This window comes from Bos indicus x Bos taurus, chromosome 27, assembly GCF_003369695.1.
Source record: "Bos indicus x Bos taurus breed Angus x Brahman F1 hybrid chromosome 27, Bos_hybrid_MaternalHap_v2.0, whole genome shotgun sequence".
NCBI lineage: Eukaryota > Metazoa > Chordata > Mammalia > Artiodactyla > Bovidae > Bos > Bos indicus x Bos taurus.
The window spans coordinates 20,009,673-20,030,400 of NC_040102.1; the positions used below are offsets into that span (position 1 = coordinate 20,009,673).

The 20,728-nt window shown below is 39.9% G+C and overlaps 1 protein-coding gene across 1 annotated transcript in view; it reads right to left on the bottom strand.

The window, feature by feature from the left end:
* The window catches only part of ZDHHC2 (zinc finger DHHC-type containing 2), a 67,625-nt gene that overhangs the window by 34,924 nt on the left and 11,973 nt on the right, over positions 1-20,728 (bottom strand). The window contains exon 2 of the mRNA XM_027530132.1: positions 764-790. Within this exon, the coding sequence (XP_027385933.1) occupies positions 764-790 (27 nt within the window). The remainder of the gene's footprint in view (positions 1-763; positions 791-20,728) is intronic.

The window sequence follows — 20,728 nt, forward strand, 5'->3', positions numbered from 1 at the left end:
GCAAAATAAGCTATTTGCTTATTTTGTTCAGCCTGAGTCAAATCTGGTGTCCCTGTTTCAGCAACCACAGTTTTAACCAGAGGTCATCTGAACAAAGAGAGAATTCCTCCAAGAGGAGTTTAAGTTTCTTACTGACCACATGCGATGATTAAGAAAAGCATTCTGAATATTCTTCCTAGATAATGCATACAAACACACTCCATGTTGTGTATTGGCCTTGAAACCCTATGTAAATCTAAAATATTAATTTGGTACCCAGTGTATTGGATAATACATTAATATATAACTTAATTGTGTAGAAAAAATATGTGAATTTAAAATATAGCATGTTTGGTATTTTTAAACCTTTAACAGCAATTTCAGCTTTTTAAAGGAAGATGATATTTCTGTTACAGAATCATTAAAACATCCAATTATCTAATAAGGCACCTAAAATCAGTGTGAGATGATCAAGGAATAGAGCCAACGATCTTTTTCATGAATTATGTAGGTGACTCAGGTACGGGGTCACACTCTGTGTGGAAACAGGAGATTGTTGATATTCCTGTATCTGCAAGCCACCAAAGTCTTTGGCACAATGACTGCTGTTTCAGGCCAGAGGTCTCTGCTAAGCGTCTCAGAGAATTCAGCCTGAGATGTCTTTTTACCCCATCTTGACTTCAACATTCTCAAAGTATCATTTATTAATCAAATCTAAACGAATGCTATTTATTTTCTCAAACTATCTTTAAAATTTCAGATCTAAAGCAATGATGTATCTTACCTTGTTCTCCAATGTTTTCCATGGACACTATAGAAATAGAGAAAAGAGACAGGCAATATGTTATATGAAGCTTATAGCAAACACAGGGCCTGAAAGAGACATAAGGTCTTGAGTAGGTTAATAATTTAGCTCTTTCCAAGCCAACGTTCTTTAAATATTTGTTAGACTGTTTAGAGGAGAGGTGAGTATTGTGGAAGAGGTGGGGAGGGGAGGCTGGGCCTTCAGCCAGGCCCTGCTAGGCATCCCAGCCTTGGCTCCCACGCAGGAAAGAAACCCCATCAAGTGTGGCCCTGGTGAGTCTTCCCCCTTTATTGATTGGTTTCTCAGGTTTCCTTTCAACTACAGAGTTCAGATAAAGGTTCGCGAGCTCATCACACTCCCAGAGACACCGATTGCTCTTTGTAAGCTGGCAACCACTGAGTTAGCTCTCCAGTAGGAAAATTAAAAAAAAAAAAAAAAAAAATCATGTCCACTGCACAGACTTCTCTTGCCGGATTTCTGAAAGTACACATTCTTATGCCCAATGGCTAACTGCTTCCTACCGTACAACGAGGGGCCCGAGAAACTGCCGTCTCTGAGGGGCTGCTGTGAATACTGCAAGGTGGCAGGTAGATGAGGACTGGGACCACGAGCTCAAACCAGCTGGGACAAGAAACCCGACTCAGTAACCCTAGCCATTTCCTTTCTTTCTGTTTTTGTTTTTGCCATTTAAACTTTTTATTTTACATTGCAGTACAGCCGACTAACAACGTTGTGATAGTTTCCGGTGGACAACGAAGGGACCCAGTCACAGGTATACAAGGATCCATCCTCTCCCAGCTAGAGAAGGAAATGGCAACCTACTCCAGTATTCCTGCCGGAGAAATCCCATAGACAGAGCACAGAGGAGTCCGGCAGGCTACAGTCCCTGGGTTTGCAGGAGTTGGACATGATTTAGTGGCTAAACCACCAATCACTACCATTCTGCCCCAAACCCTCCCCCATCCAGGCTACCATATAACACTGAGCAGAGTTCCCTGTGCTATGCTCCCTGTAGGGAACAGTAGGTCCTTGTTGTTTATCCATTAAAAAATAGCAGTGTGTAAATGTCCATTCCAAACTCCCTAACTACCCCGCCCCTCATCCTTCCCTCTTGGCAACTATATGTTCTCTAAGTCTTCTGCATGGTCCGTTTGCTTTGTTTCCCATGCGGTCTTCCTCCATTTGTACTCAAGTCTTCGGGACGGTCTGCCTTATCTCAGTAGTAGCAAGTCTAGATTTGACTTTGTTTCCTGATGCATTTTTGTTTTTATTCAGCTACTAAAAGGCAGACAGGATTTTCAGCCTTTGTCCTGGAGTATAATTTCATTTGCATTAGTAACATCGGAATTAGAGGGTAATGCTGTGAGAGATTTTTAAGATTACCTGATCAGACCAACCTCCTTCCCAGGAGGGCTACAGTTCAGTCATTTCTCGAGCCAGTGGGAACCACAGTTTTGGAGAGCAGCCCATTCTCTTACTGGACTGATTTAAGAACGACTGTAAGATCAGGGTGTGCCGAAATGAGCCTCCTGTGGATCCTACCTATGATATACAGGCTTCCAATCTGTAGCTATAAACAGAAAATCTAAAAGGCAGATCTTCAGATTTCTCACCAATCTTGATGTGGCTCCTTTAAATATTTCCTGGTCTTTCAATTTCTGCTAACATTCCTGATCCCCAGGATGGGACAGGCAGAATGAGATGATCTTTGACTTACAAATGGCCTGTAACACAAGTGTGCTTGCTCATCAGAGGCAAGAGGGAGTCAGAGGGCACTTTCTCACAGAATCCCTAAAGTGGCTGATGTAGGGCAGAGGAAGGACAGAGCTGTCTTTTCTGTCCAACCCCACTACTCCTGTCACGCATTTCTCTCTGGGCCCTGACTTCCCCTTCTTTAAAATGCTCTAAAATTAACTACAGTTCTTCCTTGGATCAAAATTTCTACCCCTGCAGCTAATCGAAGGAAATGCAAAAGCAATTTGAATCCATTTGTGCATTTATGTATGAATGACCCTTAATGACCATTCCAGAGGTTCTGGCGTTTTAATGAAAATGTATTTGCTAACCTATGACTCTAGTTGTCAGAACTAAACAGTAAAACAAAATGACATTAAAAAGAAAAAGTATGATCAGTATGAGGTAATATGTTTTTTGCCCTGGACTGTTACTATATTGGCTGGATATGCATTCAAAGGTATCTTCTGAAGAGCTATTTCTGTCCTTCACAGCTTGCTTTTCTTTAATGTACTTCAAAATTCACAGATTTTTTTTTTCAGTTAAATGATTTACTCGTGGATGCATGTTTATGGAAAATAATTCTGATAACATTTATAGAGTAAAATGTGAAAGTCCAAAAAGGTTGTATCAATTATACTCCACAAAAATTCTGAGCCTATCAAATTTCCTATGAGTGTAAAATGTCTTTAATTTTTGTCAACATTTTGCCCAAAATAAAAATCACTGTTTTAGTATTCATTTCTCTGATTACTAGTGAACTTTAAAAAATAATTTTTATTTAAAAAATTTAATGATTGGTTTTTCCTATCCCCTCTGATTTTTTCTATCTCTTCTCTTTTAGTTTTTGAGAGCCTTTTATATACTCTGTGAAGTAATCCCATATTTGTTACATATGTTCTAAATAAAGTTGTGTATAACTACTTTCAAATGACTTAATAAATACCAGTAAAAATAAACAATCTGCCTGCATTGCAGGAGACCTGGGTTCGATCCCTGGTTCAGGAAGATCCCCTGGAGAAGGAAATGGCTACCCACTCCAGTATTCTTGCCTGGGGAATCCCATGGACAGAGGAGCCTGATGGGCTACAGTCCATGGGGTCACAAAAAGTCGGACACGACTGAATGACTAACACTTTCTTTAAATGGCAGTGCCAAAACTTTGAAACTGACCTATGTCATTAACATATGTATGGACCACACTTGGTTGTGCTTTATTTTACTGAGGAAATTGATCTTCTTGCAACCATGTTTACCTCATTATGAGGTCAATGGTTTATCTTGTAATTTTTTTCTTTTTGCTGCACCAAGCATCATGTGGGAACTTAGAATCCTGACCAAGGATCAAACCTAAGCCCCCCTGCACTGGAAGCTTGGAGTCTTAACCACTAGACCACCTGGAAAGTCCCTGTCATAATTTTCAACTTAGGGGAGGAGCTGTCAGTTTCAGTATCCCTCTCTATGACAAAACCACATAGAATACAATGTTATTTTCTCTTTCATTCATAAATAACCATTTAAGGTTATTTACTCATGTTTCCAATACATATAGATTAATATATAAAGACAATATATGGAAAATACAGGCTCAATTTTGGAAAAAATAGATGTTAAGTTAAATGTATTTTAATTATTTATATCAATGTGAGAATTAAATAGCAATACTGATCATATTTATGACAGATCTTCCAAAAATAATACTGGATTTTAATGTGAATTTTGAGTTTTATCCAGTATTACTTATTTCACAGAATTTCATTTTGGTCTGTTTAAAAATTAGGCTGATACTTATTCTCCAACTGCACACATATAGAAATTTCGAATCTCTTATAAACACCTTTACTATATTTTCTAATAACCAGTTTTTGAGGTAAATGAACATAGCTATTTATATTTTTATTAAAAGAAAATGGAGGCAGATGAGCTTTACTACAAGTCACAATGAGCAGCATATTAGTTATTTCTATCTGAGATTTTTGTTTTCAATTTTAAAGTTTTATGCATGTGACGAAAATATTATGACTTTGGGCTCTGCTGAATCTTATTAAAATTAGTTCCTTTTTGAAGCAAAACAACTAGCACAGAGCATCTGTTTCATAAACGTTTGCCGAATGAAAACACTGACAAACAGAAGTAAACATCATGAATTTGAATCACGTACAAGTGGAATCCTAATGCAGACCTGTGAGAAACAATTCTTTCTTCTGTGGACTCGGAAATTTCAAGAACAGAGTTATTTTTTTCACCTGTCATCTTAGCACACTGTAGAAACTCAACTAGCAATCTGCAGAACCAAAAGCAACCTATCTGCAATGCCTGCTGGCCTACACCCCCCAGAAGTGAAGACAACACCGCATTACACAAAGCAGGGACAGAAGACCAAGTGGTACCTGATCCCCTAAAAAAGGAAAATCTTGAAGAAGGCACTGGTTTCAACTGGGCTTCAAGCAACTTTAAAAGAAGACAGAAAGGTTTTATACGTTTATAAGGTTTTGCCTCTTAATTTTGAGTCTTCTTTAGTATCTTATTTTTTAATAGGTCAGTGTGTCAAAACCATAAAGAACCTTACCAAGCATAACAGAACTAAAGAGCAAAGACTCCAGATGAAGACAGGCGAAGCCCCGCTCCATCTCTGCCTCCCACTAGTTTCACAGTGACCCTATTTAACGGATATTCCATCATGAAGTCAGTGTAGGAGTAACAAATGCAGTATTACTAGAGCTTCTGTGGAGTTAAAAGAGGTAATAAGTGTAAAATACTTAACACAGCCTGGCACACAGTAAGCCGTCCAAATATACCAGCAATTATAATACATGACAGTTAATTTTGTGAACACTAATTGTAAAAGATATCATAGAGGAACAGGGACCACGAATGAAGAAAAAGTACAAAGAGACAAGTTATATTTGTACAAACCTCTGAAAGACATCCATGCAAAATTCTGACTGCAAACAGGCTTTACAAAGTGAAAAAAAAAAGGTGAAAAATGACTTAGATTTCATATCTTGCCTTTAATATAGATGTGTCCTTCCAGAAACTTGGGAGTAGAAACAAAGATGGTGGGACTCATCCTTACAGAGGGTGATGAGGAGACACAAAAATCCTATTGCTGATACGGCAGTCAGTCCACACGAGACCTTCACTTTAAAGAGACAAGACCTATATTGGATGTGACACCATCTGTTCAACATAATGAATAAAAACAATGACTTAAAAAAAAAAGCCTACTTTTTATAATCATTCCAGAGAATTAGACGTAGTTTACAGCTGGCAATACGAGCACCACTGTTCTTACCCTAAAATACTTCCCCTGCCCATCTGGTGGCCACCTAAATACACAGGATAGTCACACTGTGGGACATGATTTTAATTTTCATTTCAGAAGTGTATCTGCCTAATTTTATCTTGGATTAGCCTAATTTCTTTCGGGTTTCTTAGCCTACCATGATAATACTTTGCTTTGGAGATTTCTAATATTCCAATCTACCTGCAGGATGTAAAACTCCTCCCTGATTAACTGCAGTACAATGAGGAAACAAGACCTCTGCCTTGTTGAAAGAGCCTAAAGAATTAAAGTACTTTCTTGGCACTGGTGGTATATTGGAAGAGAGAGAGGAGGAATGATAAATTATTACCAGTATTAGCAAGAATGTTCCTTTTGGCAAGAGTCAAATAAAAGCTTTTAAGAATTACATCTTGGAACCTGGAACCATCAAGAAACTTCAAGGCTGGTCGACTGGGCAGCCAGTTGTGTCTTCCAGCTACGCTTTCTACAGCTTAACCCACTTCCTCCCTCATTAGTCATTCCTCTAAGAAACAAACTGGGATGTTAGAGAAAAGGCTGACTGCTCAGCTATCAGGTTAGAACTGATGTGTGATACTTTTGTCGTAGTATTGATCCTTAAGAAATTCTTGTATAAAAATCAAACAGATAAAACCAAGGATGCAGAGTCAGAATGTCAGCCACTAATAACCCCGAACATACCAAAGGGTGACACACTGCTTCTTGTTCCAAACCTGGCTTAAGTAAACATCCTTAAAAATACACACTAAAAAAAAAAAAAAAAAAAAGATATACCTCACTTATCTCTTCTGTGTGAATTATCAAGTTACATTTAATCCAAGGGTCAGTAAACTACAGTTCTCAATTCAAATACAGCCAGCCACCTGTTTCTCTAAACAGAGTTTTTTGGAACACAGACACACTCCTTCATGACACAGCTATCTCTCTGCAGCAGTGGAGAGCTGGGTAGTTGTGACAGGCAGAGTACAGCCTGCAGAGCCCAGAATATTCACCATCAGGCCCTCTATAGAGAAAGCTCTTCAACCCCTGTATGTTCGTTCTCCAGAGAAACAGAACCACAACACTATGAGACTAGATATCAATTACAAGAAAAAAAAACTGTAAAAAACACAAGCACATGGAGATTAAACAATACGTTTCTAAATAACAGGTTACTGAAGAAATCAAAAGGGAAATCAAAAAATTCCTAAAAACAAATAACAATGAAAACACGACAACTCAAAACCTATGGGATGCAGCAAAAGCACTTCTAAGAGGGAAGTGAAAGTGAAAGTCGCTCAGTTGTGTCCTACTCTTTGCGACCCCGTGGATTATACAGTCCATGGAATTCTCCAGGCCAGAATACTGGAGTGGGTGGTCTTTCCCTTCTCCAGGGGATCTTCCCAACCCAGGGATGAACCCAGCTCTCCCACATTGTGGGCGGATTCTTTACCAGCTGAGCCACAAGGGAAGCCCTCTAAGTGGGAAGTTTATAGCAACTCAAGAAACAAGAAAAACATCAAATGGGCAACCTAACTTTACACCTAAAATGACTGGAAAAAGAAGAAGAACAACAACAAAAAGCCCAAAAGTAGCAGAAGGAAATAAATCATAAAAAACAGAGCAGAACTAAATGAAAAAGAAATGAAAGAAACAATAGTAAAGATTAATAAAAATAAAAGCTGGTTCTTTGAGAAGATAAACAAAATTGACAAACTTTTAGCCAGACTCATCAAGAAAAAAAAGAGAAGAATCAAATCAACAAATTTAGAAATGGAAAAGGAGAGGTTACAACAGACAATGCAGAAATATAAAGGATTATAAGAGACTATTACGAGCAACTATATGACAATAAAATGGATAACCTGGAAGAAATGGACAGAATTTTAGAAAAGTTCAATCTTCCAAGACTAAACCAGGAAGAAACAGAAATTATGAACAACCCAATTGCAAGCACTGAAATCGAAATTATGATTAAAAATTCTCCCCAAAAACAAAAGCCCAGGACCAAATAGCTTCACAGGTGAATTCTATCCAACACTTAGAAAAGAGCTAATATCTAGCCTTCTGAAACTCTTTCAAAAAATTGAAGAGGAAGGAACACTTCCAAACTCATTCTATGAGGCCACCATCACCCTGATACCAAAACCAGACAAAGACAACACAAAAAAGAAGACTACAGGCCAATATCACTGATGAACATAGATGCAAAAATCCTCAACAAAATTCTAGCAAACAGAATTCAACAACACATTAAAAAGCTCATACACCATAATTAAGTCAGGTTTATTCCAGGGATGCAAGGATTCTTCAACATATGCAAATTAATCAATGTGACACACCATATTAACAAATTGGAAGATAAAAATCATATGATAATCTCAATAGATGCAGAAGAAGCCTTTGACAACATTCAGCACCCATTTATGATTGAAACTCTTCAAAAAAATGGGCACAGAGGGAACCTACCTCAACATAGTAAAGGCCATATATGATAAGCCCACAGCAAACTTTATTCTCAATATTCCCCCTAAGATCAGGAACAACACAAGGGTGTCAACTCTTACCACTATCATTCAACATCGTTTTGGAAGTCCTAGCTATGGCATTCAGAGAAGAAAAAGAAATAAAAGGAATCCAGATCAGAAAAGAAGTAAAGCTCTCACTGTTTGCAGATGACATGATACTATACATAGAAAACCCTAAAGATACTATCAGAAAATTACTAGAGCTAATCAGTGAATCTAGCAAAGTCACAGGATACAAAATCAATATACAGAAATGACTTGCATTCCTATATACTAACAATGAAAAATCAGAAAGAGAAATTAAGAAATCAATCCCATTCACTATTGCAACAAAAAGAACTCAATATCTAGGAATAAACTTACCGAAGGAGATGAAAGAATGGTACATAGAAAATTATAAGACACTGATGAAAGAAATCAAAGATGACATAAACAGATGGAGAGATATTCCATGTTCCTGGATAGGAAGAATCAATATTGTGAAAATGACTATACTACCAAATGCAATCTACAGATTCAGTGAGACCCCTATCAAATTACCAATGGCATTTTTCACAGAAGTAAAACAAAAAATTTCACACTTCATGTGAAAACACAAAAGACCCCAAATAGCCAAAGCAGTCTTGAGAAGGAAGAATAGAGCTGGAGGAATCAACCTTCCTGACTTCAGATTATACTACAAAGCTATAGTCATCAAGACAGTATGGTACTGGCGCAAAAACAGAAAAACAGACCAATGGAACAAGAGAACCCAAAAATAAACCCACGCACCTATGGTACCTTATTTTTGATAAAGTAGGCCATATACAATGGGGCAAAGTTAGCCTCTTCAATAAGTGGTGTTGGGAAAACTGGACAGCTACATTTAAAAGAATGAAATTAGAACACTTCCTAACACTGTACACAAAGATAAACTCAAAATGGATTAAAGACCCAAATGTATGTGCAGAAACTATAAAACTCTTAGAGAAAGACATAGGCAGAATACTTGATGACATAAATCAAAGCAAGATCCTCTATGAGCCACCTCTTAGAGTAATGGAAATAAAAATAAAAGCAAACAAGCCAACAAAGGTCCATCTAGTCAAAGCTACGGTTTTTTCAGTAGCCATGTATGGATGTGAGAGTTGGACTATAAAGAAAGCTGAGCACCGAAGAATTGATGCTTTTGAACTGTGGTGTTGGAGAAGACTCTCTTGAGAGTCCCTTGGACTGCAAGGAGATCCAACCAGTCCTTCCTAAAGGAAATCAGTCCTGAATATTCATTGGAAGGACTGATGCTGAAGCTGAAACTCCAATACTTTAGTCATCTGATGCGAAGAACTGACTCATTTGAAAAGACCCTGATGCTGGGAAAGATTGAAGGTGGGAGGAAAAGGGGATGACAGAGGATGAGATGGTTGGATGGCATCACCGACTCAATGGACATGAGTTTGAGAAAGGTCCGGGAGTTGGTGATTGATAGGGAAGCCTGGCATGCTGCAGTTCATGGGATTGCAAAGAGTTGGACACGACTGAGTGACTGAACTGAACTAAACTGAACAGGAGGGACCTAATTAAATTTAAAAGCTTTTGCACAGCAAAGGAAACTAGAAACAAGGTGAAAAGACAACCCTCAGAAGAGGAGAAAATAATAGCAAGTGAAACAACTGACAAAATATTACTTTCCAAAGTATACAAGCATACAACTCAATACCAGAAAAACAAACAAACAACCCACTCAAAAAGTGGGAAAAAGACCTAAATAGACATTTCTCCAAAGAAGACATACAGATGGCTGACAAACACATGAAAAGATGCTCAATATAGTCATTATTAGAGAAATGCAAATCAAAACTGCAATGAGATATCACCTCACACTGGTCAGAATGGCCATCATCAAAAGTCTACAAACAATAAATGCTGGAGAGGGTGTGGAGAAAAGGGAACCCTCTTGCACTGTTGGTGGGAATGTAAACTGATTCAGCCACTACGGAAGATGGTATGGAGATTCCGTAAAAAAACTAGGAATAAAACTACCATATGACCCAGAAATACCACTCCTAGGCATATACACTGAGGAAACCAAAATTGAAAAAGATACATGTTCATTTCAGCACTATACAATAGCTAGAACATGGAAGTAACCTAGATGTCTATCAACAGATGAATGGATAAAGAAGTTGTGGTACATATACACAATATTACTCAGCCATAAAAAGGAATGCATTTGAGTCAGTTCTAATGAGATGGATGAACCTAGAGCCTATTATACAGAGTGAAGTAAGTCAGAAAGAGAAATATAAATATTGTATACTAATGCATATATATGGAATCCAGAAAGGTGGTACCAATGAATTTATTTGCAAGGCAGCAATGGAGAAAACGACATGGAGAACAGATGAATGGACACGGGGGGAGGGTGAGATGTATGAAGAGAGTAACATGGAAACTTATATTACCATATATAAAATAAATAGCCAATGGAAATTTCCAGAGTATGTCTCAGGGAACTCAAAGGAGCTCTGTATCAACCGAGAGGGGTGGGATGGGGAGGGAGATGGGAGGGAGGTGACATTACATACATCTATGGCTGATTTATGTTGATGTTTGACAGAAAACAATAAAATTATGTAAAGCAATTATGTTTCAATTAAAAAATAATTTTTTTTTAAAAAGAGAGAAACAGAACCAATGGGTGTGTGTGTGTGTTTGCATGCGCATGCGCATGTGTGCAGAGAGACAGGGAGGGAAGGAGGGAGGAGGGAAAGGGAGAAAGAGAAAGGGAAAAGGGTTAGAGAATGAATGAATATTAATTTAAATATTGCCTTACATGGTTATGGGGCTGGCGAGCCCAAAATCTACAGAGCAGGCTGGCAAGTGGGAGAGCCAGGGATACCACTGCAATCTTGGATCTGATAGTAGTCCAGAGGCAGAGGTGCCTCTTCTTCAAGGGATCTCAGTCTTTGCTCTTAATGCCCTCAACTGATTAGATGAGGCCCACCTACATTCTAAAAGGTAACCAGCTTTACCCAAAGTCTATTGACTTAAATGTTAATCACATCTAAAAATGGCTTCACATAGCCAGGACAGGTGGGGAGTTTGGGGGAGAATTTACACATGTATATGCTTGGCTGAGGCTCTTTGCTGTCTACCTGAAACTACTACACCATTGTTAATCAGCTATACTTCAATATAAAATAAAATGAAATAAAATAAAATAAAGCAGCAACAGTTAGACTGATCTTTAACCAAACAGCTGGCTACCATAGCCTAGCCAAGTTGACACATAAAATTAATCATCACACATTGAATCTGTAATCTAATTTAATTTTGGAAATAGTCTATTAAGACAAGTGTTGATCTTCTGTATCAATTCTGAAGCTAAGTTTATTATTGATTATAAATAAATTGGAATTATGGCTAGCAAATGAAATGTATATATCTGCTAGACAGAAAACAACAAAATACTTTGTCATATTCTAAAAACTTGACTACAAATAATCCTATCCAAATTAACTTTGTATATACACCCACATGATTGCCTAGAGATGCTCTCCAATCCTATTCTCTAAGCAGCTCTAAAAATATTAGAGTCAATTCAGTCTAGATTGATTTAAATTTCATCTTGATTAAAAGTGAAGGTTCATCTCAAAGATCCATCCAGTCCTATATTTTACCAACTGGTTTTTTAAAAGTTTTGCTTTGGCGATTACACAATCGATAGTTTGCTGTCAAAAAGGTTACCTATTGATAAGTAGCACTCACCCTCCCCCACTGTTAAACTGTCAGTAACTTGAACCTAGTTCAACTGTTAGTCCTGAGTACATCCCAAAACCAAAACTTCAGATACTAAAACCTGCCTTCATAATAGGTAAAAAAAAAAAAAAAAAAGTACTTTCTCTCTTAAATTAGCAAAGAACAGTTACATAATTTTTTTCCAGAACAATTTGGTTTTAAGTATTTTCAACACAAATGTATACTGCTGTGATCTTTTTATTTCTTCTCTTGATTTCAATTTTCTTTTCCTTGTCTTCCAATTCAAACTCTCTGTTTTGGAGGACTCATTTGCTTGTATTGCATAAACACAGTACCTTTTCTCTATAAATCCACCAGGGCAGTCTCACACAGGCATATCTTAGCCTCATAGATTCTGTCTGATAATGAAGAGCATCAAAAGTGAAGAACTGGTTCTAGTGAGGATGACTTTACAGCCAAGCTCTATTTTTTTCTGCTGATCTTTAACTCATTTATTGGAAAACGTTCACTGATTATACCACAGTTATAGCACTGAGGATAAGATGGTAAGTGAGACTACCCCTTTGCTCAAAAAGCTTAAGAGTTTATGGGACCATTTTAGTTAGAAGTTGAAACTGATGAAAAAAACAAAACAAAACAAGGACATTAAAACAGTAAAACAATTTCAATTAACCTAACAGAAGAGGCTCAGATTCAGAAAATTAAGATGGAAACAGGAATAGCACTGCAAAGGTATTTAATATCTCCTGTCCTAACAATCTCCCTCCTTTGAGATCTCATGTCTCTAGCTGTCATTCCATTTTGCTTGTCCTTTCCCAGGAAAACTTCTTTTAACAATCATCCAAATGCACAGCCTCTGCCCCCTAATTTCTGGTTACTTTCTTGATCAACACCAGCTGGTTCTGCACCCCCAACATTCCACTGCTATCAGTCCCATCAAGGTCACCAATATTCTCTCTACTAAATCTCAGTACTCAAGTTACTCTAAAAGAATTCATTGCTCTCTTTTGGAAAGGCTCTGTTGAGCTGACAGTGAATTCTTTGGTGAAACTGGCCAGTGAAAACCCCTTGAAGCAAGATCCTCTGTCCTTTGGGGTACTTTCCAAGAAGCATCAGTTCACTTTGAATGTAATAGAGCTCAGAATTGGGGCAGTGGGGGAAATACATCAAATCAGTCCCATGAATACTGGTGACACTGCTGCTAGACCATTTTAATGACAGCCCAAAGACAAATACAGTATTCACATTGATGTTTCAGTTGAATTTCAACTGCATTCTTTTCTTCCTATGTTTTAAAATTTATTTTCTTTACAACAAATTTACTTACATGTTTAACTTTATCAAACTGCATTTTCCTTTGTGATCCTCACACGTCATTGTGATTTTACTGACAACTGAAGTCCCTGCCTTCCTGGCTGATAACCTCATCTCATGCCACTCCCCATCTCATGCTCTGCACTTCAGCCACTCTGGCCACACAGTTTCTTAGCACAATCTGTAATTGTTTTTTCGTTGTTCCTTTTCCATGTCCGTCACCAAGGTCTGACTCCTGGCTGTGCCTGGGGTTGATGTTTTATCTCAGCCGAAGTATTTACCCTCAACTCAACCTTACCTTAATATTTACTCATGGGGCTGCTTTGAGAAATCAATTAGGTAATATAAGCAAAAGCACCTAGAACAGAACCTGGTACTTACGAGGAGCTCACTAGATGTTAGTTGATTATGGAGCATAAATACAATAAATCGCTAAACAGTGAAACGTTGAGAGGAGGAGTTCCCCAAAGTTGAGTGTTAACAGTTTTATAAACAATCTGAAGAAAGAAGCACACGATGCACTTCTAGCTTGCAGGAGTGAAATATCAAGTAGATGGGAATAAACTGCTGGAAAAATGAATGAATAAGCAAAAAAAAAAGAAAGCGGGTGAATTACAATGTGGGCAAATTAACATAATGAGAGAACACTAAATCAGTGAATTTAAAAAAAAACTACATATTCTTTCTCTATTCCTATCAGAGCTCTTCTCTCAGCTTTGCCCCTACCCCCACCCAACCAAGGCCAGTTCATGTTCTGACAGGGCTTGGCAGGCATCAGCATCTCACTGTGAGGACTGGAGGAATTGTGTGATTTGGGAAGAAGTCAATGGTAAAGCAGAGAAGGCGATGGCACCCCACTCCAGTACTCTTGCCTGGAAAATCCCATGGATGGAGGAGCCTGGTAGGCTGCAGTCCATGGGGTCGATAAGAGTCGGACACAACTGAGTGACTTCACTTTCACTTTTCTCTTTCATGCATTGGAGAAGGAAATGGCAACCCACTCCAGTGTTCTTGCCTGGAGAATCCCAGGGACGGGGGAGCCTGGTGGCCTGCCATTTATGGGGTCGCACAGAGTCGGACACGACTGAAGTGACTTAGCAGCAGCAGCAGCAGCAATGGTAAAGAATCTGCCTGCAGTGCAGGACGCATGGAAGATGCGGGTTTGATTCCTCAGAAAGATCCATTACAGAAGGATTTCCTTCTCCAGTATTCTGGCAAGCCACTCCAGTATTCTTGCCTGGGAAATCCCATGGACAGAGGAGTCTGCTGCTGCTGCTGCTAAGTCACGTCAATCGTGTCCAACTCTGTGCGACCCCATAGACAGCAGCCCACCAGGCTCTTGTCCCTGGGAGTCTGGCAGGCTACAGTCCATGGGGCCATGAAGAGTCAGACACAACTGAGAGACTAACACATACACTCTACATAAAATAGATAACTAATAAGAAACCTACTGTATAGCACAGGGAATACTACTCAATACTCTGTAATGGCCTGTATGGGAGAAAAATCTAAAAAAAGATTGATAAATGTATATGTATAGCTGATCCACTTTGCTGTACACCTGTAACTAACACAACACTGGAAATCAACTATACTCTAATAAAAGTTGTAAAAAAACCAAACATATTATGATCCAAAGGTTATTCAAGTCATGTGTTATCTGGGTGGTCAGGCTTCCATATCAGCCACCAGGAGCCTCTGTAATGCTTAATGTACCTGAAACAACATCACAAAATTATCAATGAACAATACTACAAAAATTCGCTACTCGGTGTCAAGCAAGCCTTTTTTGAGTTTGCAGCGTCCACACTCCCCTCCCTTCTATCAGACAGACAGGAGGCTGCCCTCGTTCTCTTTTCCTACCTGCTAGGCTATGAGAGCAGATGTCCCTCCCACCCCAAGTCTTTAGTGACGGCTCCTGTATTAGTCAATTTGGTAAAGTACCACAGACTGGGTGACTTCTACATCAAACAGCTATTTCCTCACAGCCCTAGAGGCATCCAGTTGGAGATCCAGGTGTCACTAGGACTGATTCCTTCTGAGGCCTCTCTCCTTAGGCTGTAGATCACCATCATCTTCCTGTATCTTCATAGAGTTTTCTTCCTGTCCATCTTTAGATCCAAATTTCCTTTTCTTACAAGGACCCCAGTCATATTGAATTAGGGTCCACCCTAATGACCTCATTGTAACTTAATTACCTCTTTAAAGGCCTTATCTTTGAATTCTGATGTCCTGCAAGTTAAGACTTCAACCGAAGAAATTTGGGGGAAGACATAATTCAGCCCGTAACACTCTCTGAAATAAGACTGCAGCCTTAGGACTTCCCTGGTTGTTCGGTGATTGAGAATCCACCTGCAATACAAGGAACATTGGTTCGATCCCTGGTCTGGGAAGATTCCAGATTGCCGTGGAGCAACTAAGCCCATGTGCCACACTATGGAGCCTGTGCTCAAGAGCCCAGGAGCCACAGCTACTGAGTCCATGTCCCCTAGAGCTTGGGCTCTGCAGCAAGAGAAGTCACCGCAGTAAGAAGCCGATGCACCACAACGAAGAGAAGCCACCACTTGCCACAACCAGAGAAAAGCCAGTGCAGCAACGAAGACCCAGCACAGCCTAAATAAATAAAGACTTCGGCCTGAGAGGGGTAAAGACTGAGGGGGAGGGTGACAGGGCCTCAAGTGAGGGGTGATGGTCAAATGACAAGGATGAGAATAAACTAGAGGAATGCAGTGTTTTGTTAAATGCTTTCTATAGGCCAGGACTTGCACTAAATTTTTTCAAATGTTTATCTCATTGAAACCTTACAACAATCTGTAAGGAAGGTATTACTATCATAATCTTGAAACCTGGGAAGACAGGCTCACAGAAGTACAGTAACTTTCCTAATGTCATTCAGTCATAATCTATGATGCTAGGATCTAGATGGGGCGTCCCTGGTGGCTCAGATGGTAAAGAATCTGCCTGCAATGCAGGAAACCTGAGTTCAATCCCTGGGTTGGGAAGACGCCCTGCAGAAGGAAATGGCAACCCAATCCAGTATCCTCGCCTGGAGAATCCTATGGACAGAAGAGCCTGGGGGGCTACAGTCCACAGGGTTGCAAAGAGTCAGACACGACTGGGCGACTGACATACACAGGATCTAAACAGCAAGTCTGCCTGGCTCCAAAACCCTCTCAAGGACTCCCCCTGGCCCCCAGGATCTGTGACATCTGGTGAATGCCCCCCAGGCTTCTTCGTCCAGGGGAGTGGTTCTTTCTCTGGTTGCTCCCACACACTGGCATCTGGGCCGCCACCTGGTACTCCTGATGAGGGATGCTCTAGAGATCAGGGTTTAAGATGTCCTCTTTTTGTCACACTTCTTCCATCGGCCAACTTAAATATAACCTGGAAACGGGTCATTTTACAAACTTTGGGCACAAAAAATGCAAACATTTGGTTATATTTCAGTGCTTAAGAGTTTAGCTTTCCTAAGCTCTCAATTCAAGAGCTGGGGAAGGAAGCGAGCTCCGGGTTTCCAGGATGACAGTGAGCAGGTGATGCAGGGAAGACTGGTGAATGGCATGGGGGCTTCCTGTCCCCGCTTCTCAGCCATAGACGGAAAGCTCAGTCTTAAGGTTGGCTGCCCAGATACACTCCTTGACAGGAACATCCTTCACTTGTAGAAACTGACGATGAAGAAGGGTGGAACCATATAGCCATCCTGGAATGGGAATTTGTAATTCTTACTGCTAAACTTTTCTAAGTCAGAAGTTCTATTTCTCTCCACATTTCTTTAGCAATTTGACCAAATCATTCCTCTCAATACCTAAGAAGCTCTATGGAAACATCTGGCATAAACTCTTAACTTTCCCTTGTGGGCTCCCCTTGTGTCTCAGCTGGTAAGGAATCCACTTGCAATGTGGAAAACCTGGGTTCGATCCCTGGGTTGGAAAGATCCCCTGGAGAAGGGAATGGCTATCCACTCCAGTATTCTGGCCTGGAGAATTCTGTGGACCGTATAGTCCAAGCGGTCACAAAGAGTCGGACATGACTGAGCAACTTTCACTTCACTTCGAACTCTTCTAGAGGAAGGCTGGGAACACAATGAATGTCTGTACTCAACCACTGGGGATGTGCTGATCTTCCGATGTACCAGTTCTGGCCCTGAAAGAACTCGCTACCACTTTTGCCTTAGCAAAGAGAAAGACAACCCCTGGCTCACTGAGTGTACTAAGCAGGGCTGTTAAACAATGAAATCTGATCTTGGGGCTGGTCCCTGGCTTAGTGTCCTTACTCCAAAGCTTACTCACTGGAATCCTCTAATCCCTCTGTCTCAATTAAAATAGAGGAGACTCCTGGTGCCAGCAAGCTCTGCAGCTTTCAGTGCAAATGAGTTTATTTATTCTGTTAGAATGGTATGGGTCCCTCCTCTTCAGCTCAAGTTCCTACAACGCCTGGGTCTTTTCAACTCCAGTCCCCTTCCTTTCCAATTCCAGATGCCTTTCTTTGGGTTGGCCACGGAGGCATGACCGACCCCTCTGAACCAGCCAGGCTGGTGTGGACACTACATCTTCAGACAAGGTCTATAATGTGCTGTGCTCAGTCTGGTCCGACTCTTTGCTGACCTGTGCACTGCAGCCCACCAGGCTTCTCTGTCCACAGTTCTCCAGGCAAGAGGTCTGGAGTGGGTTGCCATTTCCTCCTCCAGGGGATCTTCCTGACCCAGGGATCGAGCCTGAGTCTCCTGTTTTGCAGGCAGATTCTTTACTGTCAGAGCCGTGAGGGACCCAGCCAAGGTCTGCCTGGTCCTCAAATAATGGTTGCCCACTATTGGGGAGAAGCTCAAGCAGGGATTTTCGATCCTGTAAACATCCCCCTCATTAGTCAGAACCCACATTTTAGAATTGGAACGGCCTTAGTTATTATTTTGCTCAATGTAACCACTCATGTTTCTTATATATGTGAGTATTTATTGGTAATAAGCAAAAATCCCACTTGTATTTTGGATATTTCAGCATTTAAAAATACACATATAAAAGCATATGGAAACAATTTTTGTAGTTTATTTTTTAATGTCATTAGATCAATCTCTTATTACCTGGTATACTCAGAGGACCAAACAATCACTTTATGATTTATTAAGTAGAAAAATCAACATTTCTTGTTTGCTTCTCTATGGAAACAGATGACCTTCTAAAACTGTCTCCCAGGGTTCGCAGCTATATGTTGAGTACCAAATCATCAAGGTACTTAGAATAGAGCACATATAACATATTGAAAAATTAAACCAATATTTCCAGGTTCTTTGTAAGTTATCTGACACTTCTGTAGTCCTCCAGAGAAAGGAAGTGTGCAAAGCTATAATTCCAACCTCAGTCTTATGATGCTCATCAGAATAGAATTAATAGTGGCACACGTAAAGGGGTGAATTAAAAGATTTAAAACAACATTAGCAGCAGCAATAATTACTACAGTAGAGCACTGCAGAATGGTTCCCTTCAGTCTAGATCACCAAGAAGCAGTATTTTTACTTATAACTTTACTGTCATCTATTCATGAAGTAAACTTCTCACACACACAATCTTTCTTTGATCTCAGCTTGAGTTACAGTCTATATTCTTCCTCTTACTTGAAGCAAATCACAGCCCTGTCCTACACTGCATTTATCAACAGCACCAGCTCAGTCTGCCTGACAGTAATTGCAGAGATAGAACATATATCCAGTTGCAGCAAAAGCAAATTTAATATAATCATAAACTGGCAGGTCACAGATGAAAGGGATGCACAACTACTGCTCTAAGGCACGGAGTTAGAGCACAGTAGTACACAAACACCACCCAATTATAGACTAGATGTATTCATTAATGTAAACGGGAAGTGCTACACAATCATGTACAGAGCTGAGTAAGACAGTCATCAATATTTGGACTGAGTCTCTTCCTCTGCTCAACGTGGGAGCCGCAGCTCATGTTTCCTACTTGTATCTCTCCACCAATTATATATATTGATCTTTGTTTTCTGTTCCTAAAACCATTGTCAGTTACCCCAGATCTGGAGACAAAACAAACAGTGTGCTATTCATTCATGAATCGTGTTTCCTCTCTGTGGTGTGTACAAGGATCTAGCTCATAATTAACAAGGTAGGTTATTGACACACCCACAGACACATGTATGTTTCCCCCATGGCGCCCCACCAGCTCATGTTTACCCCTGTATGGACCCTTTAAACTCGCTAACGTGTTGCTCTTTGAAAGGCTAAAATTTCTACCAGTTAGCGTTAGTGTTCTGGTTATCCAAACACTGTTGTTGAATTTTAGACTATGTACAGTCGGCCAGCAGGTCTCAACACGCACCTGATGGCCAGCCTTTTCATGAGGGACACAGCCCCCAGCAAAAGTCTGCTGCATGGACAAGATGGGATTAGTCACAGTCCCACAACCACCAACTTTGCTGCAGCACTGTGAAAGGGCAAGGCAGTTAAAAACTGTGCTGGTGACATTGATACGGACCTCACAGACACTTCCAGGGACCCTTAAATTTAAATATGTTCATAGGCAGCTCTGGAATCACATTTCCAACAAAAATCACCCACTCCAGGAAAACAGTTGGTGGGCCTCAAAAAATTAGGCACACGATTACCATATAATCCAACAATTTAGGGAAGCCTGTTGTGCTGCAGTCCATGGGGTCACAGAGAGTCAGATACAACTTAGCGACTGAACAACAACAAGGCATTTACCCAAAGAACTGAAATCAGAGACTTGAATGTGTATTTGCAGATGGATGTTCACAGCAGCATCATACACAATAGCCCAAGGTGGAATCAACCAAAATGTTCACCAGCAAATGAAGAGATTTTAAAAATGTGGTATATAATAAAATGGAATAGATCATTAAGAAATTCTGACACATGCTGCAACGTGGATAAACCTTAAAGACATATGCTTCAGTGAAATAAACAGACAAAAAAAGACAAATACATGATTTCATATATACGAGGTCCCTAGAACAGTCCGTCATAGAAACAGAAAGCAGAATGGGAAGGCTGGCCGACAGGGAGAACAGGGAGTTACTGCTTAATGGGTACAGAGTGTCATTTGGGATGAAGCAGTGCTGGAGATGGTTGACGATGATGCTTGCATAGCAATGTGAATGTACTTAATGCCGCTGAACTGTACACTTAGCACAGTAAAATTTTATGCTATGTATATTTTACCACAATACAAATTTTAAAAATCATCTGCTCCAGAGACTATTCTCAAACCACAAATTGAGGTAATATTCACCTGCAGATAAAGTCTTCTTTCTCATCTCTGGTTATTTCCACAATGAAGAGTTTTCATTGTTTAATTTTTTCAGAAATGTGAG